Below are 27,743 nucleotides of genomic sequence, written 5' to 3' on the forward strand. Positions count from 1 at the left end.
GGGTTGAGATGAAACCACTAGTTTCTGCTGGTCTCATGGAACCATTATAAAAAAAATGGATTTTTAAATTTGCTGCCAGATCACTCAATGTCAGGACGGGAAGAATCCATACTAGGCAACAAAATTAAACTTAAACCTCCCTTATTCATAACAATGTCAAAGTGATAAAGCATCCTTCCCAGGTGAATAATTTTTAAAAATATATAACAGTTTCTGAAGGGCTGTATTTTAGATATTTATTAAAATTTCGACTTGTCCACAGAAGTTTTTCTTTTAGGTTCTAAGCCTTTGGTCTGTGATTATAATTTGATTATACTAGTACCACTGTCATTGCTGACAGAAAAGATGTTAAATAACTGAGATATAGAATTGAACAGAATCTCTCCCTTACTTTGGAGGCCCAAATTTGTTGACACTGTGGAGGAAGTGAGGGAAGGCAAGTTGCCACCTTAGTGTGACAACAGCAAGATAAAAGTTCTTTAAAATATACTTAAAGAGTAACCTCCCCAGAACAAGTCCTGACTGGCACACCTACCTGGAGGTGTGCAGGCATCCGCAGGAGACTGGACAAATGTGGATCGTCTTTTAGTTGGCATGGGCAGAGCCATTTTCTGTTCTTTATGCTTGGCCAATGCTGCTTGTACAGCTTCTGTATGAATATCTGAAAAAATTAATAACATTTTGCATTTTTTACCTTTTAAAGAGATGTTTCAAAATTCTTATTATACAGAGAGAATATTTAAAGGATTCATTAAGGTTTTACAGAACCCTTTCTACACAACAGCCCTATTTGGTAGGTTGCCAAAGAACTGTTATTCCCATTTTACCAATAAGGAAACAGCTCCTCAAGCTGGTCCCATTCACAGGAGCTGCTTACCACCCTGAGGACTCCACCCTGAAGGTGATGTCATTCATCAATGATTAATCAACTCTCACTCTCTCATACCTTCCCTATCTCAGAGATCTTGAATCACCAGATGTCACTATTCAAATCCTGCTCTCTATCCCCTACTGCTCCCTTCCTGACTCCCATCTACCTAAACCTAACCTCTCCCTGTTCCCCTTCTCCACCTCCCACCCTATATCCTGCTCTAAAGCTATCCTTTTAACTGCTCTTGGGACTATTTGCTTTGTTCCACAGGTAGCAAACTTGATTTCCCCTTAAATCATTTCCTTCCCATTCTTTTCATTTTAAAAAATTTAATATTTTATTTTCCCCAATTACATGTAAAAATAATTTTTAACATCTATTTCTTAAAATTTTTGAGTTCCAAATTCTCTCCTTCCCCTCCCCACCTCATTGAGAAGACAAGCAACTCAATATAGGATATACATGTGCAGTCATGCAAAACATATTTCCATGTTAGTCATGTTGTGAAAAAAAAACACAAGAAAAAAAGGTAAAGAAAAAGTATGCTTTGATCTGCATTCAGACTCCATCAATTTTTTTCTCTGGAGATGGATAGCATTTTTCATCATAAGTCTTTCAGAACTGTCTTAGATCACCGTGTTGCTAAGAATGGCTAAATCATTCACAGTTGATCATCATAAAATATTTCTGTTACTATATATAAAATGGTACCCTGGTTCTGCTCATTTCACTTTGCAACAGTTCATATATGTCTTTCTAGGTTTTTCTGAGAGCATCCTGCTCATCATTTCTTATAACACAATATTCCATCACAATCATATACCACAATTTATTCTGCCATTCCCCAATTGATGAACCTCCCCATACTTTCCAATTCTTTGCCATGACTAAAAGAGCTGCTATAAATATTTTTTGTATATACAGGCCCTTTCGCATTTTAGTTTTTTTTAATCTCTTTGAGATACAGACCTAGTAGTAGTACTGCTTGGTCAAAGGGCATGCATAGTTTTATAGCCCTTTGGGCATAGTTCCAAATTTCTCTGCAGAATAGCTGAATCAATGTACAACAATGTCTCCATCTTCCCCCAATTTTCCTTCTAACATTTGTCATTTACCTTTTTTGTCACATTAGCCAATCTGATAGGGTGTGGGGTTGTACCTCAGAGTTGTTTCAGTTTGAATTTCTCTTATTAATAGTGATTTAGAGCATTTTTTCATATGACTATTACTTTGTCTGAAAATTGCCTGTTCATATCCTTTGACCATTTATCATTTGAGGAATGGCTCCTATTTCTATAAATCTGACTCAATTCTCTATATATTTGAGAAATGAGGTCTTTATCAGAGAAATCTGCTGTAAATTTTTTTCAGTCATGATCATTATACATTTCCTTTCATCCCATTTCCCCCGTTTATCTCTCTCTCTCTCCTTTCTCTCTGTCCATTCTCAAACGTATTTTGCTGCTTCTAACTTTTACTCCTCCAGTCCGCCTTCCCTTCTCATCAGCACCCTGTTTCTCTTATTCCCTTTTGCTCCTACTTTCCTGTATGGTAAAGTAGATTTCTATACCTCTCTGAGTATGTATGCTATTCTCTCTTTGAGTCAATTCCAATAAGAGTAAGGCTCACATGGTCCCCACCCCCTGCCTCCTCCATCTTCCCTTCCACTGTAAATGCTCTTCTGTGTCTCTTTTATGTCAGATAATTTACCCCACTCTACTTCTTCCTTTCTCCATCTCCCAAAGCATTCTTCTTTCTCACTCCTTAATTTTATTTTTTTTAGATAATCATCCCATCATATTAATTCACACCCCTGCCCTCTATATACATATACTCCTAACCACCCTAAAAATGAGAAAATTCTCAGGAGGTACAAGTATCATTTTCCCCTGTAGGAGCCTAAACTGTTTAACCTTATTGAATCCCTTGTGATTTCTCCTTTCTGTTTACCTTTTCATGATTCTTTTGAGTCTTGTATCTGAAAGTCAGATTTTTTATTCGGCTCTGGTCTTTTCCTCAGGAATGCTTGAAAGTTCTCTATTTCACCAAATTTCCATTTTTTTTTGCCCTGAAGGATTATACTCAGTTTTGCTGGGTAGGTGATTCTTGGTTGTAATCCTAGCTCTTTTACCCTCTGGAATATCACATTCCAAGCCCTCCAATCCTTTAAGTAGAATCTGCTAAATCTTGTGTTATTGTGATTTAACTGTGGCTCCATGATATTTGATTGTTTCTTTTTGGCTGCTTATAATATTTTCTCCTTGACCTGGGGGCTCTGGAACTTGGCAGTTTTTATTTTGGGATCTCTTTCAGGAGGTGATCGGGGGATTCTTTCAATTTCTATTTTACCCTCTGGTTCTAGAATATCAGGGCAGTTTTCTGTGATAATTACCCCTATCCCCTTTCTTTTGCCTACAACTGAGACATGGCTCCCTCCTAATGACACAGCCTTCCTGGCCACGCTTTAACTGCACTACCTGCACTTTCACTCATTTCCCTTGACCACGTGGTTGAGGTGGGGGAATTAGAAAACTACTTGCTTTTCATTGCCACTTCCAGGTTCTCCCTCTATGACTCTCTCTCAGTAACTTCTATGCCTTTGAAGTTTACTCAATTCATATCTACAAACCAATGAAAAATCTGATAGCTGTTGTCTATCAACCTCCAGGACACTTTTTTTTCCCTCAGTGAGTTCAGTGTCTGGCTTAGTGTTTTCCTCCTCAACTCTTGAACTTCATAATGACATTCCCTCAAACACCTTTATATCCTAGTTCCTCAACTTACTCATTTCCTGCGACCTACTCTTCCACCCTAGCTCAGCTACACACCAAAATAGTCATACCCTTGGATCTTGCCACAAATTTGTAGTGGACCCAGTCAATTTTGTTATTTTTTTCCTTTGGTCAGCTGCATGTGTATAGGAATAAAGGAAGCAGATAATAAGAGTGATCCAAGTCTAAGTCTTTGCAGGATAAGATTAATGAAATGGTAATGAGGGAAAGAGACTCAAGAGGGCGGGGTGGGATGAACTGATTCACCAAAGGGTCAAGATGGGGAAAGGAAGAGAGTACAGCCAGTACAGGGGTGATTGGCCTATGAAAGAACTAAGGTGTCAAAGAATGGGAGGGTATGGTGAGGATGAAGAACAGAGCCGGGAGTTGCAAGGCAGAGGAAGAAATGAAATAACAACAGATTGTGATAAGAGAATTTCAGAGTTCATAAACATGGAAGTGGAACATTTGTGAGAGCTGACAAATTGACTGCCTCCACTTTCTTTTTCTCACTTTCTTCCTGATTCTGCAGTCTGGCTTCCAACCTCATCATTCAAAGAAAACTGCTCTCTTCAAAGTTACCAATGATCTCTACATTGCTAAATCTACTGGCCTTTTCTCAATCCTCATCTCTCTCGACTTCCCTGAAGCCTTTGACATCAAGTCGATCACCCTCTTCTAGATGTTCTCATCTCTCTAGGTTTTTGTGACACTTTTTCTCCTTGGTTCTGATCATTTTTTTCCTCAGTCTCCTTTGCTGGATCTTCATCCAGGTCATGCCCACTAACTGTCTTGGGCCCTCTTCTCTTCTCCTACCATACTACTTTACTTGGTGACTTCATAAACTCCCATAGATACAATTTTCATTTCTATGCTCATCTTCAAATCTATATATCCAGCCTTAAACTCTCTGTCAGCCTTCAGTCTTGCATCTGCAACTGCCAATTAGAGATCTCAGACTGGATTCCAGTAGTAATCTTAAACTCAACATGTCTGAAACTGAATTCTTTCCTCTCCACCTTCTTCGGAAAACCTTTCTCAATCTCTCTTAATTCCAGTGCCTTCCCTCTGCTGATCATGTCCAATGTATATATGTTGCTTACAAATAGTTGTTTGCATGCTGTCTTTCTCATTAAATTGTGAGTTCCTTGAGAGTTGGAGTTGTCTTTTGCCTTTCTTTTTACAGTATCTTCAGCATTTAGTTCAGTGCTTGGCACTACAATAGGCATTTAATATATATCTGACTGATTGACTGATTGGCTGAGGGTCTCTATATCTAGACAAGTCACTGTCACTCCTGTTTACTTCTAAGATCCACGTTGTGGGTTTCCAAGCATACAGGATTCACCTTCTTGCTGTCTCTAGATAAGGAGCTTTATAGGCTACTGATACAGCTGGCTCATTTCTGGATGCCAGGAGAGGCTGCTGGCTTATTGGCCTGCAATAATACTGGTTTTGCCGCTTGGTCCCTTTCTTCTTGCCCCTTTGCTTCTCTATGACTTTTCTGTGCAGTTATGGTTCTGGGAAACATCACACAAGTTTCTTATAGAATTAATTTCTTGATCCTTACTTGTTCTGCTGCAATTTTAGCTCCCACAGACTCAATTACCATTAGTATGCTGATGATTCTCAACTCTACTTATTCAGCCCTAACCTCTTTGTGGACCACTAGTCTCACATCTCCAACTACCTACCGAATATCTTGAAGTGGACATCCTGCAGGTATCTCAGACTTAACATGTTCAAAACTGAACTTTATCTCCAAACCCTCCCCACTTACACATTTCCCTTCTCAGTAAGCACCCTAGACTTGCAACCTAGGTGTGTCATCCTCCATCCCTCATTCTCACCCCTATATTTAATCTGTTGTCAGGGCCTGGTGATCTAACCTATGCAATACTTTTCAAATCTTCCCCTTTGCTCCCCTAAATGCCACCACCCTGGTGCAGGTACTCATCACCTTACACCTAGGCCAGTCACACACTGCCTCAATGTCCTCAGGGAATTCTTAAGACCAAGTTTCAGAAAAGGCCTGGGTAAAGGAAGCCTGCTTACTGGAACCCCGTACACTGATGAAATCACAGATCAGGTTCCCCCTTTTCCCTCCTCCCCCCAAAATCTTCTGGAGGTTCTCAATCGAGATCCATGAGGATGAAGAAAAGAATCTGGAGTTACAAGGCAGGGAAGATGTGAAATAATAATAGATTGCGACAAGAGAATTTCAGAGAGCTCTCCAATTCTTTGGCTTCTTAGTTCTTCGGTAGGCCAATCATCCCTGCACTAGCTACGCTCTCTTCCTTTCCCCTCCTTGACCCTTTGGTGAAACATAGTCCATAACCCTCTCAACGATGCCAGACTGCTTTCTTTGTTTCTCTCCTGCCTCCTCTGAACACTGTCGCCTCCCCCCACCCTCCATTTTTTGAAAGTTTAAATGTTCAGCTCTTCTCTATATTTTTCTCCACATTAACACATGTCCTGATTTCAGGGACCGTAACAATATATTTTAACTTTTGAGGAACCCCCTGAACCTGGCTCCTTTAACCTTGGTCATCCGTTCTGCTTGGAAACACAGGAGTTGGAAAACTAATTTTTTCCAATTTCTATCATACTATTATGCAGCATAAGAGCTCTGAAGACCTGGGTTCCAGTTCTACCTGTGACACACAGCTGTCTGACCTTAGTCAAGGAAATGAATCTGAGAGCACCCCTGAGAGCAACTTTCTGAGATGGTGGTCTTCAAACTTTTGTGATCATATACCCAAGTGTACACCCCCAACATATGTTTAATTAATTATTTATAAATTTTATGCATATAATACTGTAGTAATAAGTGTATATATTAAAAAATTCACACAAAAAGACAGAAATTTTAAAAGACAGAAAAAGGCAAAATAATATCTGACCCTGGAGTCAATGAGTCAATAGACAGCCACAGGATTTTATTAAGTAAAAAAGTGAGATGGTAAGACCTGTGGTTTAGAAACACTGCTTTGGCAGTTGAGTGAAAGGTGGATTAGAGAAGGGTAAAACATGGACCAAAACATCAATAAGGAGGCTACTGTGGAGCAGTGGAGTCAGGAAGACCTGAGTTCAAATGCAGCCTCAGACACTTCTTAGCTACAGAAAAAGTCACTTAACCTTAGTTTCCTCATCTGTAAAATGGTGATAATTATAGCACCTAGGTTGAAGGGTCATTGTGAACATCAAATGAGATAGTGTTTGCCTAACACATAGTAGGCACTACATAAATGTTAGCTATGTAATAATAATTATTATTATTAAAAAAATAATAATCTGAAAGGTGGTGGCTATGCAGAAAGTGAGAAAAGGATTGATGCAAGAAATGTTACAGAAGTAGAAGCAACACACTTTGGAAACTCTTTAGCTCTGTGGGGTGAGGAAGAGTGAGGAGTCAACAGTGACATCATGGCTATGAACCTGGGTGATAGGAAAGACTGTAGTGCCTTTGACAGTAACAGGAAAAATTTGGAAAAGGTGTGGACTTGGGGGAAAACACGATGTAATGATATGTGCAATGACGACTCATATATGCCTATTCTTTTGTCGTACCCAAAATGAAAAAGGGGGGAGGTATTACTTACCCTCCAAGAGGTGATCTAGGACCTGGTAGGGATTTTTCCAATTGGTACCTGCTCAACTTCTACTGTGGGTATACATGTAGCAACTAGGTTATATGTGCTCTCAGAGCTTGGCTCGGGATGGAGGAGGTTGGGAGCTTATACAGTACAGAGGAAAGTGGGGAGTGGGGGAATAACAAGGCTGATCCGTGATTGTGTTGTAGGCAAACTCCATGACTGGTGATTTTTGAGACAGTGGGATCCAATCTGTCTTTCCACTCTCTGATTACTTAATCACATATCCCTTAGGGTCATATCACTGGCCTCACTTTGGAGACCATGGTTCTAAGTTGCAGATGAGTTGCTGATATGTATTACTGAAGGCGTTTCCAAATTGGAAGCGACTTGCAGAGATAAAATCACTGGTCTGGACACCCCAAATGCATAATTACACATCAGCTAGGATTTTAGGGCCTAAATTACTGAAAATTAGAAGCTGTTAGGATATTTAGTCTACACTTACACCAGCGAGGACATTCAACCAATAATCTTGTTCATTCTTTACCTGATCGATATCTCTCATCTCTAGCTCCCCCAGATCGACCTCGGTGGTACTTGGAAGGGGTTGAGGTTGGTGCTGCAGATGGAGCTGTCTGGTTTTTGTGTTCCTTTTGAACTGTGGAATCAATCCCTAGAGGGAAAAAAGTGCGGAAGACTTTTCATACTTAAATAAAAACAAACCGAAGTAATGATGGTCAAAAGATGTCACCTTGTAGGAAAAAGGGGGAAAAAAACAATAAAAACAAAAGGAAAATCTTTTGGTCAGCTGCAATACCCAAAAGATATTTTTAAGATTAAAAAAATGAAATAAACAATATTTTCTACTTCTGCCACAACCCGCTCCTTTGCTCATAAGTGGTCTAAAGTTTTAAGCTTCCCTTAATATACAGAAAATGAGTGCAAAAATGCTATTACTGAGAAAGATTAAAAGCTCCTAAATTGCTACCTATATGAAAATGTAAATTACCCTATTTCTGCTTGTTTCTAGAATAGGGCAACTTTTTCTTCATTCAACAACTCTATTGTTCAAACATATAAAAAGTATTGACTATATCCTTATCCAAAAATCCACTAGAGAACCAGGGCTTTTCCAGTTCAGATGCCTTGCCATCATTTGTGCAAGCCATCTGGGAACATAATTGAATCACCACTACTGGCAAGATTGTGACAATCTACCATACTACTCTTCTCAACACAATTCTTATTACTCCTCACACCAACACTTGGCTCCCACTCTTCAATATGTGTTTCATCACCCTATTAGGATGTAAACTCCAGAGAAAGTACTGTTTCTGTATTTCTATCCTCAGTGTCCAGCACAATGCCTGGCACATAGTAGGTGATTAACAAATTTATGTTCATTTATTCATGAAAGGCACTAGAAATAGAAACATATAACACAAATCCTGCTCTCAAAGACTTAACTCTCCAATGGGGGAAATTAAATGTATACAAATAACTGACATGTGCAAAGGAGAGATAAAAAGGTATGAGAACTTTAAGGAGGGAGAGATCATTTTTACCTCTGGAGGAAAAGGCTGAGGAGAGACAGAACCTGAACTGGTCCTTAAGCAATGGAAGGTATTATATCGGACAGAGACAGAGATGAGAGGAGTTCAATTCAGGCATGGTAGATGGTGTGGAAAAAAATACAGAGAAAGGAGAGGGCAGGATAAGAATATGGGCTGAAGAGTAGTCAAACTAAACCACTAAACATCCCCAAGAGGGTATTTGAAGTGGAGTAGAATGAGGGTGGAAAAGTAGATCCTCACCAGAAGATAGCAGGCCTTAAATACCAGGATCAGGACTTTATATTTATTTGGCAGTCAGTGGAGATTGTGAAAATTTTTTTTTAACACAGGAGTGATATCTGGGCAGCAGAAAGATGGATTAGAGAAAGGAGAGATGAAGATGGCCATCTAAGTGAAAGGTAATGAGGGCCTATGAGGGCACTATGGTGACCACACAAGAAGTGGAAAGGCTACAGATAGATCCAAGGTAGAATCAACATGGCTTGGCAAGTGTTCTATGTGAGTAGTGAGAAGGAAGAGTAAAAGAAAACTTTGAGGTTATCTCAGTTGGAATAAGTTGAGAGGATGGTGGAGCTATTAACAGGCAAAGGAAAGTCAGAGGAAGAATTCGGGTGTTTTGTTTTGTGGGGGAGATCTGGACAGGCTGAATCTGATGTGCTGCTGGGCATTTATTTGGAGGTATACAACAGGAAGTTAAATATATAGGACAGGAGCGCTCTGAGGAAAGGTTTGGAATGAGAGCAGAGGTTTAGGAGTTATCCCCAAAGAGGTGACAAAGTGAAATGGGGAAGTGAATGAGATCCCTGAGAGATATGATGTAAGGTTTAAGAAAGAGAGAAGAGCGCCAATGCCAGAATCTTCGGGAACAACTACTTATTATGAGACAAGAAAAGGACGAAAAGTCAACAAAAGAAATGTGAAGACTGGTTAGATAGGTCACAAAAACTAAGGGAGAGGGGAGGGTCAAGGAGGTGGTCAGTGTCAAATACTACAGAAGTAAATAAAGAAGAATGAGGACAGAAAAAAGGCCACTGTATTTAGCCATAAGAGGATTATTACTGAGACTGAAGACTGGTGAGTGAGTACATTTGAAAATCATCAGGAACTTATTAAGCTGAAAAAAAAGTTAAAACTCATTTTGGTCCATTAAAAAGAAACAAAAGAATGATGGGGGACAGATTTCTTTGGGTTTATGAACATCCTTCAAAACACAGCTTAAATTCTCTCTTCTATGAAACCTACCTTGACCGCTTCAATTAGAATTGATGTCTTCCCTTCTCTAAGTTCCTAGAGAATTTAACTATACCTCTCATTTGGCAACATTTACCATCTTGTACCATCTTTTCACATGTTTATGTCTCATCCATCTGACAAGATTACAAACAGTGGGGATAGAACTGTATTTTATATATGATGTCTAGCATACTAACACTTCTATCTAAAAAAGCCTATCTAGAACACAGTCATGAATCAGGAAGTAAACCTGCCCACCAGGGTCTCAGAAATACCAAATACAAGTACCAAAGTTCTCGTACTTGTTCAAGCACTTGAGCGACAGAAGAGCACCTCAAGCTTTTATTCAAGAGTAAGTCCCCTCCCCTCCCCCAGCCCTTTCCATTTTTCAGGTTTCTAAGCCCACAGAGGCAGCAAATCTTAAGATTTACAAAACACTTTCCTCATAATCCCATGATTAATGTGAATATCATTATCCCCATCTTACAGATAAGGAAAATGAGTCTCGGAGAAGTTACGCAACATCATATAACTCAACAAATAGCAGAGCCAGGATTTGGAACTCAGGTCATGTAACAATAAGACCATTCCACTATTCTATCTCACTTTACACTGACTCTTATTTATTGCCCAAGGATCACAAAAACACATAGCCAGACTCTTAAAAAGAAGAAACCAACTATGTGTTCTAAATTTGCACTGGCAATATATAGTATTTTCAAAGAAATGCTGAGTTCTGCAAAAGACCTCTTTTAGACAAGGCATGTAAGGCTTCAACCGTCTACTGATGAAACAACCACTCAAAAAGCATATTCTGAGTGATTTAAAAATAGAGAACAAAAACAAGAAAGGAGCTATTTTTACAATAACATTTTGCGTTCAGGAAGGAAATTAAAAGTTACACACACAAACAGCTTTTCTTATATAGACACGAAGAGGGAAAAAGTGTTTGGCTTATACTCAACTCATTCAGACACTCAATGAAGTTTGGAAGTAAACTGCTATTTCTGACTTCAGCATGAACTTTCCACCACAGCATGTTAATGAATATGTCTACATAATTATCTAGCACTGATTCTTTTACTAATTAGCAGTTTCTATGACACCAAAAGAAAACTCTAATTACCTTCAGTAGTCACAGCCTTGAGAGGCAGAAAAGCAGAGCAGACAGAGTAGCTAGCCTCTCAGTCAAGAAGGCCTGGACTCCCCATCTGTAAAGCTTTGTGGCTGTGAGATCCTCACAACTACTAGGGGCAACTCCCTCAGCCTTAGGGAAGGTCCTGCTCTGCACTGATACAGGAAGTTCCTTACTGTTAGCTTCCTACAACAAAATTTCAGGCCTAGTCCAAAACCCACAGCAAAACAGTTTTAGCCTAAGGGGTCAATGATGAGTACACAAAGACAGATCAAAACCACTCTGCCTGGTGGGATTAAAAGAAAAATTAGAATATTAAGGTATTAGGAAATTTTCATCTCTCCTACTCATTTATGCTTTTCACTTTGGCTTTTAAAAATAGAACAAATTAGGATGGATGTGGGAAAATAATGACTGGACAGGAAAGGGTAACAAGATTGGTGAGGAGGGCCTAGTGAAGGGAAAACAAAGATGGGGCCCAATATAGTGATGGATCAGTATGTGGGAATATGAGAAGTGAGACACGGCACATGGGAGGAACAGAGAAAGACAGCAACTCAAGATATGTAATCAAGACTTTATAAGATTATCAAACTGTCAACTGATGGGAAAAGTGATTCACATGACATAAGTCAAGAGTTCTTCAACTATACACCATGGAAATACGAATATTCATTAATTGAGCATTCCATTCAACAAGGTCCTTCCTATGTGTCAGGTGCTATACAAGAGTGGAGATACAAAGAAAAAAATTATACCATCCCTACTGGGGGAAAACAGCATGTAGATGCAAAATTTAAGTAAAAATATACACATAGAAATTTCTGGGCAGAGTGCCTGTGAGAAGTGTTTAGGAGAAGAATGTTAGAGGAGGCGGCACTGAGGAAGGGGTATATTTTAGGCATGGAAAGGGGAGAAAGCCACGCAGAGGCAAAGAGTTGGGAGATGGAATAATACACAGCCAGACAAGGAGGTCAGTCTGGCTGGACTGCAGGGTTATGAAGGAGAGCAATAATATGTAATAGAGAAAAGTAGGGTAGAGATAGATTGTGAAGGGCTTTAGAAACAAACTGAGGAGCTTGTATTCTATCACAGAGAAGAGAGGGAGCCAATGGAGTGTTACTGAATAAAGAAATGCCATGGTTAGCCCTGTGTTTAGAAGCTATGTGGAAAATGACTGGAGAGAGGAGAGAGTGGGGACAAGGAGATCAATTAAGAGGTTATTACAGGCAATGCTCTTTCTCCTTGGTTATTTGACATACATTAGCTATAGCAATAAGGCAAAAGAAAGAAATTAAAGGCATAAACATAGGCAAAGATAAGACGTAACTATTCCTGTTTGCTATGACATGAAGGATTATTTACAATATCCTAGAGAAATAGCAAAGAAACTGAGACTTCAATACAGCAGTAGGATATAAAACACATCAGCATTCCTGTAAACCAGGGATTCTTAACCTGGAGTCTGTGAATTTGTGATTTTACGAAAATATATTTTGGTATTTTTAAATATAATTGGTTTCCTTTGTAATCCTATGCATTTTATTTTAATAGTATTTTCTTCCAATTACATGTAAAGATGGTTTTCAACATTCATTTTTTCATAAGATTTTGAGTTCCAATTTTTTTTCCCTGCCTCCCTCACCTCTCCCCTCCCCAAGCCAGAAAGCAATCTGATATAGGTTATACATGTGCAATCATGTTAAACATACTTCCACATTAGTCATGTTGTGAAAGAAGAAAGAGAACAAAAGGGAAAAAACATGGCGGGGGAAAAAACAAAAAAAAGTAAAAATAGCATGCTTTGATCTGCATCAGACTCTATAGTTCGTTCTCTGGGTGTGGATAGCATTTTCCATCATGAGTCTTTTGGAATTGTCTTGGATCACTGTATTACTGAAAAGAGCTAAGTCTATCATTGCTGATCATCGCCCAATGTTGCTATTACTGCATACATGCATTTTATTTTTAAGTATTTCAAAACATTATTCTGAGAAGGGTCCATAGGCTTAGTGAGACTGTCAAAGGGATCCAGGACACAAAAATGGCTTAAGAACTTCTGCTCTAGCAACATGGGTTGTACTACCTCCTCCTCCTCCTCCTCCTCCTCCTCCTCCTCCTCCTCCTCCTCCAGTTGTGAACAATAGTTTCTACATTTAGAACTATCTAAACTCATCTAAGAACTGTCATCTCTCCAAGTAGATCTCAAACTATATCGGGGGAGGGGGAGGGAGTAGGGATGGCAAGTTAGCCTCTCTTACTAGATTTTTTTTTCTTCTTGTCCTCTGGCTACCAACCCTCTATTTCTCCTGCCTACCAATGATGAACTTCAGAGGTACATCTGACAACCTGGTATGCCAAGAATCCATCACATTTCAGGTCATTTCAAACAGAACCATTCAGAAAATTATAGTCTCAGTTCTTTGTAGAGAACGATTTTTATAATCTGTCCTGTGAATTTTGCTTGCCCAAGAAAACACCTTCTACTGACAAAACTGGTAATTCTGTTTCACCTAAAGACAACTGAGCACTTTTAGAGATGAATGTTATAAGATTAGGCCTGGTGGTCTTGAGACCACCATGACAGTCTCCCCTTAAGGGGAGACTGTAGCTTATAAAATCTATGCATGAAAACCATTGTTAAAAGATTTGGTCTAATGGTCTTGAGGCCATCTTGACAGTCTCCTCTTAAGGGAAGCTGTAAGTAGACAGAACATACTCATGGAAAAATGGCAATAACATTTTTCAAAGGTTAGTACAGCTGTGTCCCCCAAACAACATTTTATCTACCACCAGGTTGTTTTTCTCTCTGATAACTCAAACTCCCCAAATAATATTTTGTCTACCACCACCTTGTTTTTTCTCCCTGATAATAAGCCCCGCCCCCAATAATATTTTGCCCTGATACACCATTTGGCCAGCTAAAATGAGGTCATCCAAAACCAGAGTGTAAGAATCCAACTTTCAGAAGGGTACTCTGGGGCACCCTCTTCCCTCAAGCAAGAGGAGACCTTCTTGTGGTACACTCCCCCATCCTGTTGAATGGACCTGAATGCCCCCCAACGCAGCACTGCTCTTACATGGATTGCACTCTAGGTTGGTTAGTGCGTATGCCTGAATTGTGTATTGTCCTCTCCCTTTCCTTTCTTTCCCATAGCTTGAATAAAGTTTCTCACTGAACTGATTCCAACTGTTTTACATGTTATTCTCCCACCTGACCTCATTAAGGAATTGTTCCCCCCCAATCTCTGGTGGGCCACCGGCCTTTCCTTTGATATAAACTGGGTGCCTGGACAAGGTCTTAACCTACCGACAGCCACACTTACGCTGAGGGGCTACAACTGTGAGCCTAGCTGGAGAAAGTAAGGGTCAATAAGGGAACCCGACTAGGAGGGAATCCTAGAAGTCCTAGGAAAGGACTCCCTTATGCCTGAGGACTGTTACAAAAGCCTGTTCACTGTACCAACTGTTCTGAAAATATCTTCTATTTATAACACTGATAATTCTACTTCACCTAAAATCATATTTTCCCTGAATTGAATATTTTTAGGGATGGAGAACACAGAGGAACAGATAGTATGGGAATGTCTCAGTGGAGCGAATGACATGTAAAAAAAACACAAAGACAGGCTCACAAGCTTACATGGATTAGATTGACAAAGAAAAGGTTTTCTGGTGACTAGGCCTGTGATTTCATTGGCACGTGCAATTTCCCTAAGAGGAAACTCCCTTTACCAAGTCAGCACCCATTCTGCATCAGAGTCTGGGACCCTGACAGTACGTTGACTTGCCTTAGGGTCACAGAGCCAGTATGTGTGCTGGGGCAGTACCCGAGCCCAGGTCATCTTGATTCAGGACTGTTCTTTTTATTCGCTTGCTCCTTCAAGGAAGGTTATTAAATAAATAATTAGAAAAAAAAATAAAAAGATTTTACAATAAAAGGTCAGATACTGAGGGGGAGATCAGAAAGTTAGGGTAAGGAGTTTAGATTTCATTATAATAAGGCATTGTTGGTTCTTAAATAAGGACATGACAAAAGTTATTATTGAGTTTTAGTGCTGGAAGAGACCTGAGATAGGATTAAAGTAGAATACGAAGAATATTTTAGCTGTTAAATGCAGCATGAATTAGATTAAGGGAAAAAAGGGACTAGAAATAGGAAGGCTAAGCATGACCTTCAGATATGAAGGGATGAGGGTTTTTTCCTGTGGAACTTAAAAGGAAGGGCAGAATATAAAGACACTATGAGGAATCAGAATTCTTGTTGAACTGGATTTGAGGGACAAACTGAACGGAAAATAAAGGGGATAAGTATAAAAATTACTCTAAAGTTTTAAATCTGGGGGTTCCAAAGATAATAGTATTACTGATACTACTTATGAAACTGGTATGGTATGCCTTTTCTAGGCAGGAAAAGAACTCACTGTTCAACCTGCTAAATTTCAGGTAAACAAAGCAACTTGAAGTGAAGGTGTCCTAGAAAAGAGGTCTAGAAGAAATGTTAGATACCTTGATGCATACTAAGACCTAATTTTGGACATGGTCAATGTGGATATTGTTTTGCTTAAGTATGCATATTTGTTAAAAATTTTGTTTTTCTTTTTTTTCAAATATATTTTAAGATATATACTTGAAAAACAACAGATGAATATAAGAGAGTTAATATGGCCCATGAAGGAACAAAGATGAAGATTACTTTTAAAATGCAGCAAAGAAAAAGAAGCACTAAATTGTGATCTAGTATAATCCAATGGAATGAACGCTATGTTTAGAGCCAGCCCAGCCCAGCTCTGCCATTTACTTGGCTATGTGACCAAACCTTAGGCAATCACTGCACTTTGGAACCTCAATTTCCTTCCTGTAAAATGATGAGGTTGTGCCAGTTAACCTCTAAGGTTCCTTCTTCTCTATATTCTAGTCTATGTTCTAGTGGAATATCAATGGACAAAAAGAGTTAAAAATATGCAATGAGAAGCCAGGATAGGAATCTGACAACAAGAAAGCTAAGAAAAACTGAGTCTACAAAGCAGTAATTAAAATTCCCAAACCTCCTATGGCATGACATTAAACTTCTTCAGTAGTTTTAGTAGCTTTAGCTACTAAAGAAGGAAATAAGCATGGACCAAGCACTTACTATGTGCCAGGAACTGTGCTATACCCTCTATAAATATTGAGTCCTCACAGCAACCCTGTGAGGTATCATCGTCACCCCTATTTTACAGTTGAGGAAACTAAAGCAAATGTACCCAGGGCTACACAGTTTGTATCTGAGGCCAGATTTGAATAAGGGTCTTCCTAATTCCAGGCCCACTGCTCCACTAAGAGCAAAACTAAACATCAAGTAGCAGGGCAAGAACATCTATGCAGCCTTGGGATCAGTCAATCCATCAACATTTACTGTCTACTATGTGTCACGCACAAGGCTAAGGGCTGGGGATATATATGAAAACAGGCAAAAAAGAGTAGCCTGAAGTGATGTTCATGAATAACATGGAAATTTAGGCTAGTTATAAGTAAAGAATGGACAAGTAGGATATCAACCAGTTATAGCCTAGTGAGCCAAAGGAGGATAATTACAACTAAAGAACAAAATAAAATACTTCAAGAATTCACTAATACAAAGCAGTAAGGCATGTGAAAGGACTACAAATGAGAAGTGGTGCTTTGGCCATATGGGAGACCAAACTGGAGAATACCATGAAAGCTGTTGCAGGCTGCCTGGCAACCCCTACTGTGCCTGGCTCTGACAAGTATCTCTCCGGCTCTGTTCCCCATCTTTCCCAGAACCTGGGTGCGGCAGCTAGGCAGCACAATGGGTACAGTACGGGGCCTGGAGTCAGGAAGATCTGAGTTCAAATTTAGCCTCAGACACATACAAGTCACTTAATCCTGTTTGCTTCGGTTTCCTCATCTGTAAAATAAGCTGGAAAAGGAAATGGCAAACTCCAGCGTATTTGCCAAGAAAACGCTAAATGGGGTCATGAAGAAATCAGACACAACTGAAACAATAAACAACAAGATGAAGGACTAAGAATCAACCACGTTGTATCTGACAGATCTGCCTGGCATGTGCCCTATCATGAAGAGAATTGTTCTTTTTGAGCAGTCGAAGTGCTGAACTGACCAGCCATGTTAACCGCAGGAAAGCCAGCAAGGCACAGCAGAAAGAATGTTGTGCTTGGGATAAGAAGGCGTGGGTCTGACTCCCAGCTTGGACAACTGTTAACTGCAGTTAACTACATGGTGTGAGCCTAAATTTTTTCTTGTATAAAATGAGGGCAATATTACTTAGACTATCTACTTCACAGTATTATTGTGAGGAAAAGAGCTTTATAAGCCTTAAAATACAAGCTACTATTATTATCATTGTCACTTAGAGGGATTTGTAATCTTATTAGCCAGGATAATCCTCCAACTCAATCATATCAAACCTACTCCATGCCTTTTCATACTGAGAGATTTCCATCAGTCTTTAATAAATTCTCTAGAAAGGATCCACACAAGGCAACAAAGGTCTTTGTCTAGTTCTTTAAATATCTCAAAACAATGTAGCCTTTTGACTGTCCTACTTTCATTTGTGACATAAGACCAAACCACTTCCTTTTAACAACTTCTGATGCTGATGTCAATCGTCACATTAGAATAACCATGTGTTTTTCAATTGCCCTGTGTCACACCTGCAGTTTGGATTTTCTGAAAAGCTGTGTGACGTACTACCACCAAGGAAATTACTCTGATTAAAATTCAATAACAAATATTTATTAAGTACCTCCTATGTGCAAGGCCCTGAGCTAAGTGCTAAGAGTACAATGATAGGACAGTCCTTACATTAAAAGAAACTCCTATTATTAATAGCAAAAATAATAACTGAATCACCTTGGAAAATGAGGCCCGATACATATAAAGAGAGAGGAGCAAACTGCCAAGGACTAAGCCATCAGAGGTACTCATAGTTGGAGGAATGTAAAGACAGTGGGGACAGAAGGCTCCAGAAAGTTTTTTAAGGATGGGAAGACACAGGCATATCTATAGGGGGAGTATCCATAGATAGGGAGCAAATGAAGATGAAAGAAAGAGTGGTGACAATGGCTGAAGATGACAGAAGAAGGGAGAAAAGGGAACCCTTGGCAAATGACCTCAATTTTATCAATGAAGTATGAAACAGGAAGTTCAAATGACAGGGTGAGGCAAGAGGTGCTTTAGGAAGTCTGAGGAGAGATAAGAAGGTTTAAAACAGTTGCTGGGCAAAGTAAGATAGTGAATTTATCAGAATGTAGAATGATTGCCTTGCTGCAGTGAAGGTCCAGCTGAGATTATGCAATATGAAGAGTTTTGTGATTTTCTCGACTTCTGTTCAACATTACATGAATAGAAGAGGAGGAGGAGAATGGTGGGAATAATCCAGGGTTGGGTTTGGCAAGGTGTGATCAGCATCGTGGTATGGGACTTGAGAGTATACGAAGGGTGAAGGGTGGGAGATACACTGAGGATTAAAAAAGTGTTAGGGGTTGTAAGGCACCGGGAAAGGTTAAATATTATGAGCAGATAAAGGAATCTTACAGTTCTTAAACCCGAAAATAGAGCACTTATGGGTGGTAGCAAGATGATCTCTGTGTGTAGCTGAGGTGACAGGAGAAAATGAGCAGACCGAGGAACGGAAAAGTTAGAGTGTTTGAAGGAACATCATTAAAGATGTTGAAGTCACCTTATATGAGAGCAAGTATTGAGGAGGAAAAAAATATTGTGGGCCTGGAACTGAACTCAGAAAGTAAGAATGTTTCAGGTGTTCAGAGAAGGGAGACTGTCCAGAAAAGAACAGCCACCATGATCTGGTTCAGGTTATACATTTGGATAGTGAAAACCTCAAAAGAGATTTGCTGAACAACAACAGCAGAGTTAGGAAACAGCAACGGGGAGCTATAACCAGAGAACAGGTTTGAGAGAGTGGGGGTGGGGTGGGATAGAAAAAGGAGAAAATGTAGCTAGTACTACAAAAAATGGTGAGGGAAGTTGTGACATCAATAGAGAGCCAGATCTCAGTGAGTACCAGAATATGGAAGGTGCGAAAAAAGAAAAGCTTATGATGAAAGGAAATGTATTAAGAATATAAGACAGCACACAGAGCAAAAGATGGAAAGATCTGGAGTGGGACATTTGGGGGGTGAAAGTGATATTAAAGAGATGAGAAAGGAACTGGCAACTGAGAATGAGGAAAATATAAGGAGCTGTGGGTCAGATGTCTATCAAGGAGTAAGTTTAGAAAGAGTATCTGGTTGGAAAGAAGTCCAGTGAGGGAGGTACATGATTAGACTGTTCCAGGTCCTCCCCTGAGGCCCAATCTTATGGCAGATGGTAATGTTGTGCCCTGTGAGGCCTCAGGAGGGTTAAGAACAGATGGAGGTATAGCAGTCTGAGGGTACCTTGCCTGCAGCAGAAAAGGTCACTGTAGGGTGGGAGGAAGAGAAGATCTTGTCTTGGAGATGGAGATGTTCAGAAACTAATGGTAGCACAGAAACAGGATAGTAGTTTAAAAAGTAGCAAGTAGAGAAGTTTTTAAAATTTTTTTCTTTTTTTTGAAACTCAAATTTTTAAAAGTATCTTTTGTTTTTATATTATCTTAAGTTCTTAAATTATTCCCCCCTGCCCCACACACTCTTAATAATAAAGAAAAGACAGGAGAAAAAGTTCAATGCATCAACCAAGTCTGACAGATACAGTGTTACACACAGATAGTCCCCCACCTGAGCACGGCAGGGAGGAACACATTCTCATAATTCTTCTTTGGTGGGAGATCGGACATTAAAATTTACAGCATTCAGTTTTTGTTGGTTATTCTTTCTACTTATATTGCTATTGTTTTCCTGGTCCAGTTTGCTTCACTTTGAATCAGTTCACACAAATCTCCCCAAAATCTTTTGCTTTCTTCATATTCAATGTTTTTTTTACAATATAATACTACTATTACATTCGTGTGGTACATCTTATTTAGCCATTCTCCAATATAAGGTGTTTTAGTTTGTTTCTGGTCTTTGCTACCACAAAAAGTCATGTAATAAATATTTTGTTATATATGGGACTTTTTTTGACTGATTTCTTTGGGATACATGCCTATTGATGGCTTCCTTGGGCCAATGAGTATAGACACTTTGTTAGGTTTTTTAGCCTAATTCCAAATTACTTTTCAGAATGATTGCGCCAATTCATAGTTGCATCAATAATGATGCATTAGTGTGCCATCATTCCAAAACACAGACTTCTGTCATCTTTGTTAATTTGCTGGATATAAAGTAAAAGTTTAGAGTTGTTTTTGATTAGTATTTTTCATTATTAAAAATAAGGAGAAATCTTTCATATCGTTCATATGGTTAACAGGTCACTTTTGGCCACTTAATTCACTATGAACAGCTTTTACTAAATTTATGTTAGTGCCCTATATCAAAGAGATTCGACATAACAATTTTTTCTTATCTGAGTGCCTGAGAAGAAGCCTTTTCAATGTAAGAAATAAAAATATGTTTAAAGGAAGAAGAGAAGGCTTTATTGGCAATGGCTTAAAGTAAACTGTCAGTTTCACAAAACTGTTCTTGCTTATTTCTCCCTGGGAGATCACAAACTCTAATATCAGAAACATTGAAGTGTACTTAAGTAAACATCTAACATATTACAAAAAACAATCTGGGATTTTTAAATCTTTCAACCTTTTCTGTCTTCCTATGTATCCAGTATATCCACTAGGTGTCACAATTATGCCTAAACAAGAACTGCAAGATGAAAGGATCTAAGTGCTAGATATAGTCCTCTCTTCCCTAAAAGAAATGCAGCTGTACTATTAAATATAGCTTTCTTTTTCTTATGGTTAATACTTTGGAGCTTAATACTAGAGAAATAAAATAATTTTGGAAGCCACTACTGCCTTCTTCTGACAAGGGGCTGTAAAATGTGCTTGATAAAGGCTAAAAATCAGTTTTGTATTTTGCAAGAATTCAATTAAATCACAGATTAAGAGTTAGGATATAATGAGATCATAAATCTAGAGCTGGAAGGCTCCTCAGAAGTCATCTAGTTCAATGCCCTCAGTTTGTAGAAGAGGAAATTGAGGCCCACAGAAGTGAAATTATTTGCCCAAGGTTGCACAGCTAGTAAGACAAGAGTACAAAATGTGAGGGCACTCTGACCCCCTGGGAAGTAGTTGGAAAAGATAGAAGGGAAAAGGAAAAGGAGATGGCAGAGGATGAGATGAAGAGATAGCATCACAGAAGCAACAAACATGAGCTTGGACAGACTTTGGGGAGACTGGAGAGAACAGAAGGGCCTGGTGTGCTGTACACAAGCCATAGTGTGACAAAGAGTCAGACATGACTGAACAACAACTTAATAAATCTGGCATTCTTTGTTTCTTCTCAATCTTTTGTGATATATAAATGTGATGAATTATTATTATTATTATTAATGCTGAACTCTTAACAGTGTGATAACCAATCAGGATTCTAGAAGACTAACAATGAGATACACTACCTACCTCCTGACAGAAAGGTAAAGAACTCAGAAAGCAAAATAAGACAAATTTTTTTTTGACAAAGTCAGTGTGGACATTTGTTTTGATAAACTCTCAAAAACAAGGTTCTGAAGACATGCAGATAAACAAACTTGGTAGAGAAAATGATGTTGTCTGAAGAGACCACTATGAATACACAGGTAAAACACCTAACAACTCACATTTTAAAAAGACATATATTCAACATGGAAGAATGAGCAGATAACCAGAGGTTGAACACAAAACCACAGTACAGTACCATAATAGTGTCAGTGATGCTCAAGCTCAGAAAGAACTGAATTTAAGCAGGAAAAATAAGGACGACAAAACAGGATTTTTAAAAGTTATACTGGGGAAAGAAAGGACGAAAAGAAAGGTTATTGCTAAGGTTAAATAGAAATGATAGTCAACCAGAAAGAAAAAGGCATAGGTGCTGAATTTATGTGTTGTTTCTGTATTCTCTGCCCAGGGCAATGATCTTTGGACTGCAAAGGATAGAACACCTGTGGATTTTAGGGAAGTCAATACCCAAGAAAACCAAGGAAATAGTAAAAGGGAGCACCAAGTTGTCTTTGATGAGTTTAAATCATCCTGTCCAGATTAGCAAGTACTAAAAGAACTAGCAAACAGAACTGCCGAGATGCCAAGCTTTCTAGGAAATTTGGCAGAGGATTTCAGAGGCACCACAGAACATATGGGGGGGGGGATGTCCTAATTTGAAACTCGGTTATTAATTTCCCTTATTATTAGTAATTTGGAGTATTCTTCCCTATGGTTAGTAGTTTGCTTGCTACTTTTTAACATTTTTATCAATGACATGGACTGGATAAAAGCATTAATTGCTTCTTCATCAAATTTGCACATGAGAAAAAGTTGGGAATACACTGGGCTGCAGTCCAAAAAAGACCCTGAAAGGCTAGAATGTTAAGACAAATTAAATAACACGCATATAACAGAATACAAGTTGTATCTCTATGATCTTGGGGAAAGCAAACTCAAGATGACTCAAGACTCAAAAAAGTTAATGCTTATTTTAAGGCTCTCCTAAGAAAAGCAGTGTCCTGCCCTGTTCAGACAACATACAGGATACGGTGACAGTCTGGGGTGCTACACTTTAGGAAGGATATTGATCAGTAGGAAAGAGTTGAGAAGGGCAACCAGGATGGAAGGGCCTTAAGATCCTATCATATGAAGGGGGAAGAATAGAGTAGTGAGGGTGGTACTCTGGAGAACAGAAGACTTGGCAAGGGATATAAATGACTTCAAATACCTGAATGACTGTTTGAAAAAGAATTAGAATTGTCCTTGGCTCCAGAGAGCAGAGCAATGGGAGAAAGTTGTAGAGAGGAGGATTTGGAAGGGAAAATGTAAAATGGAAGGGAAAAAATTTCTTAATAATTACAGCTATTCAAAAGCAGCATCCTGGTAGAGTCATAAAAAAGTGTATTTGGAATCAGAAGAGCTAAGTTCAAATCCAGGCTCCGCCATTTAATTATCTATGTGACCTTGGGCAAGCCACTTAACATTTTAGAGACTCTATGCTGGAAAAGGTTTAGATGAACTGATGCAAAGTGAAACAAAACCAAAATAACAACATACCCACTGACCGTGACATATAAAGAACTGAAACTGTATGCTATAGAAATGTAATGACCAAGCTTGCTCCCAAAGGAGGCTCTGAAAAGGCATCTGCCACCCTTCTACAGAGCTTAAAGACGTGGGTGTGGAAAGTGGCTGGTTCTGTTCAACAGGTTCCCGTTCCCTTTGCTGTAAGGAATGGCTCTCTGGGGGAAAGGGATACAAAAAGAAAGGCAAATAATGTTAAAAACAAATTACATTAAAGATTCTTTTTTAAAAGTGGAATGGGCTGCCCCGGGAGGAACTTTTGCTAGAGCAAAGCTGAGTAAGGCTAGACAACATTATTGGTTATGTTGGAAAGGGAATTCTGATATTCTGATTTCGGTGACTGAATGTGCTCTGGTTAGAGGCCAGATGTGATCCAAGGCCTCCAGAGTTCCTTCTACTATCGCTAGACTAAGAGAGCATACAAGTGACTAAGCATATGATGTTGCTGTTTAGTTGTTTCAGACATGTCAGACTTGGGGTTTTCTTGGCAAGGACACTAGAGTGGTGTGCCATTTCATTTTACAGAAGAGGAAACAGGCGAATGGCGTTAAGTGACTTGCCCAGGGTCACACAGCTAGAACGTGTCTGAGGCAGGATATGAATTCAGGAAGACTCACCCTCCTGACTTTAGGCCCAGCTCTCTATCCACTGAGGCACCTACCTGCCCCACCAAGCTTCCCAAAAGAACATGATGGTCAGCACTCAATTATCAAATCATATACCATTTGACTATATTTTTCTTCGGATGGCTAATGATCTTATAGGAAACTTTTGATCACGTATTTGTTGTAGCCTTACAAAAGAAAGAGCCTCATTGCAAACGTTAAAAAAAAATCATACAAATTAGCTTTTACTTCGGTGGATGTTTTAGTTTTAGGTAAAAAAAAAAAAAAAAAAACTGAGGAAAGATCTAAATGTGGAAGAGCACCCTGGAGGAAATGAGCTGACTATTCTTTCCATGTCCACTGAGGACAGACAAGGGTTTTAATTACAAAAATAGTTAGAAGAAAGAAATTCCTTATGGTAAATGTAATTACCACTGAAAAAAGACTTACTAAGGAAAATCATGGACTATCTCTAACTGGATAATTTTTAGAATAGATCTGAAGCTGATCTCATTTGGAGAGAGCAAAGACAGAATACAAGCTTCCTAAGGGCAGCAAGTCTCACATCTGACTTCCTGTAAGACCCTGGGTAAAGTCACCCAACGGTTTTTGAGCTTCAAGCAACTCTCTTCTATGGTGAAATGACACCTACCGATGAATCCTCAGGGCCTACCATCCAGTACCTAATAAATATCTAATGAGGTGAACTGAATGGCTGAGCCCCTTTTAGAGTTCCTTATTAGAAAAATAAATAATAAAAAGAAACCTTTTTGTACATTTATGATTTGCCAATCCTTCTGTTTTAGAAAATACAAATCTAGCTAAGTATACAAAATTCTATTTTTAAAAAAATTAGGATCCTCCTCTACCCAAGCCTTTTTGATGGCTCTGTTCTCTGTTACACACACACACACACACACCACACACACACACACACACACACACACACACACACACATACACACGGGCATATATGTCTGAGATGTCTGAGTCAGTGAGTTTCTGTTCAACATCATCTTAGCTCAGTGTTGCTCCATAAATATTTGGTGGGGAGCAAATGAGAGGAGAACAAATTAAGACAAGGGATTATTCTTATTTCGTATTAAAATAATTTTAAAAATCAAAGCATTTTTCATTAGAGTAATGCCTACCTTGTATCTGTGGGATGTAAGGAGACAGAAGTTTTGACCTTTTCTTCTCATATCCCTTCTGGGTAATATCGCCTAAAATAGCAAGAAAACAGAAATGGTTTGTAGATTACTCTTTTTTTGCTATTTAAAGGAAAAACAACCTTGATTACAGAGCATTTGAAAATCATCCTGGTATCTAAGAGGCCTTCGCATACATGGAGAAGAAGAAATCATGCCGCTCCACCAAAGGATTTTGTTACAAATAATTTCGCACAAATCTAGGTCTGCTTTCTAATAAGGAGCAGTAGCATTTTTCCTAAAACCAAATTTGGCTCACGAATATGCTATAGACATTACTACAGATCTCAAAAGCCCTCCACAGCTGTAGTTTTTTTGCTCCTTAGGATACCCCCAAACAGAAGACCTACAAAAATAAAAAAATTTAGGTTTAATTAAATGACCACTACCAACTGGTTTGTAAATGTTCACCCATAACTAAATACAACTTAACTGAGTTATAATTACAAGTTCTACTTTAGAAAAGCAAAATATTTACCACAAAAAAATTAATGCAATCTGCCTGTTAATTTAATTGAATAATATAAATTCTCACAATTTAAAAATATGTGAATATATTTGTATGTATATATGTGTGGGCGCATACACGCGTGCGCACACACATCCAAAGCAGCTAAAATCACAAATATATATTTACAAAGTTACAGACAGGATGGTTTTTATTTTATTATTAATCTCTTTTTTGTAATGATTTTAACAAGTATTTTTAAATGAGCACAGTCCTAGACTCTTATTAGATACTCAGAATCTTTTTGACTGAGTGATTTTTAACAATAGAGTGTTTCACATGCTGAGTCATTCTTCTGCAAGTTGCTATTTTAAAAAGATAACACATATAATGGAAACTAATTTTTTATTGAACATTCACTGGGACATCTACAAGTTTACTGAAGAGACATGGTACCAATGATGGGCAGTTGGAAGGACAGTCCCCACAGGTACTTGTACATATCTTGAGTGGACAATGAATATGGCAGTAACCAAGATCAGAACTGAGTAAGAGAAAGTAGGAAACATTTGGGACCCATGGAGCTAGTATTTGCTGCATTCTGAATGGTTCTAAGTTTCTCCCTAGAACAAATGTAGAAAATAATAAATGTAGAAAAACTCCCCAAAAGCTACAGATTCCAGGACAATAAACTAGCCTGAAGGATAGCTTAAAATTCATCCCCTCTATTCGTGTTCCTTGCTATCATTTCATTGTTTTCACTGTACTCCTTCACCTGGTTCTCTCACAAGACAGGAAGACATTAGCTACGATTTAAGTAGACCCTATGTGGCTAGTAACCCCTCTCTTCCTCTTCCAATTTATTGCTTCCAAATAAGTCTACAGCTCATGCCAAGTCACTGCCTATCAAGTTAACTCCAAACTCCTCTGTCTGGAATTTAAGGCCATCCACAAGATCTCCATTGAATTCTTCCCAGAATTTCCCTAAAAATACTCTGCTTCGGCTAAACAGGGCACTTTGTTTTTCTCATACTCTAGTTTTTCTACCTCCAAGATTTTCCTCATGCAAGACTTTTCTTTTAGGATGTTTCCCATTACTATCTCCATGCAATTTTGGGTTAACCTATCTATCAAGCTTGGACTCCTATCTTCAGGACATTTGTACTAAATACCTTCTTGAGGGCTAAGGATCAAAAAACATTGAGGAATGATATAATTCCTACCTTCAGAGAATTTACAGTTCAGGAGACTGTAACAGATGGTTATATATGATTAGTATGTCATATATATGTGTCTATGTAGGTATTCATACCCATATTACATACATATACACATGCATTTCTTTCTTTTGGAGGGGGAGGCAATTGGGATGAAGTGACTTGCCCAGGGTCACACAGCTAGTAGATGTCTACGATCACATTTGAACTCAGGTCCTTCTGACTCCAGGGCCTGTTCCCTATCCACTGATACATTTTAAAGAGAGACCCTATATGGCTAGTAACCCCTTGCTTACTCTTCCAATTTATTACTTCCAAATGAACCTATAGCTCATGCCAAGTCATTTCCTTGCTCACCAACAACTCTAGCCTCTAGTGTTCTCTCTTCCAGTCTACTGATCATGTAGGGGCTTCGTGAGGTTTTCTTTTGGACTTCCTGTGCAGGTATGGAGGGACACCTTATGGCTTCCCAGCCCCACCAAACCTATGGTGGCCGCTAAACAAGGCGGCTACAGCATGTGCTTATCTAGGTGATTCAGAGTAGGGACCTAAAGGATTTGATGGCCTCTTCTGTTTTATGTTTCTTTCCCTGAGCACAGGGTTATAGAGAAGCATTTAGGTGGCAAAGTGGGTAAGAGCGCCGGACTTGGTACCTTGAGTTCAAATCCTGCCTTGGACACTTAGGAGCTCACTCGCCTCACACTCGGTTGTCGTGAGAGTTAAATGATGATGAGTAGTGTTTCGTAAACCTCAAAGCACTACATAAATACTAACTCTCATTACTGTTGGTGTCATACCGATGATAACAAGGATAATAAACAGTGGCCCCAATATGCATGTCTCCAGCCTGAGAGGCAACCTTGTGAGATTCCTTATTGGGTGTGGGCTATACCATCTCCTCATCCCACTTCTATAAAGCCTGACA

The 27,743-nt window shown here is 39.0% G+C and overlaps 1 protein-coding gene across 1 annotated transcript in view; it reads right to left on the reverse strand.

Moving 5' to 3' along the window:
- The window catches only part of DIP2B (disco interacting protein 2 homolog B), a 195,102-nt gene that overhangs the window by 83,280 nt on the left and 84,079 nt on the right, over positions 1-27,743 (reverse strand). The window contains exons 2-4 of the mRNA XM_036759013.1: positions 25,097-25,168; positions 7,786-7,911; positions 536-661 (exon numbers count right to left, since the gene is read on the reverse strand). Of these exons, the coding sequence (XP_036614908.1) occupies positions 536-661; positions 7,786-7,911; positions 25,097-25,168 (324 nt within the window). The remainder of the gene's footprint in view (positions 1-535; positions 662-7,785; positions 7,912-25,096; positions 25,169-27,743) is intronic.

This window comes from Trichosurus vulpecula, chromosome 5 (genome assembly GCF_011100635.1).
Source record: "Trichosurus vulpecula isolate mTriVul1 chromosome 5, mTriVul1.pri, whole genome shotgun sequence".
In the NCBI taxonomy this organism is placed as follows: domain Eukaryota; kingdom Metazoa; phylum Chordata; class Mammalia; order Diprotodontia; family Phalangeridae; genus Trichosurus; species Trichosurus vulpecula.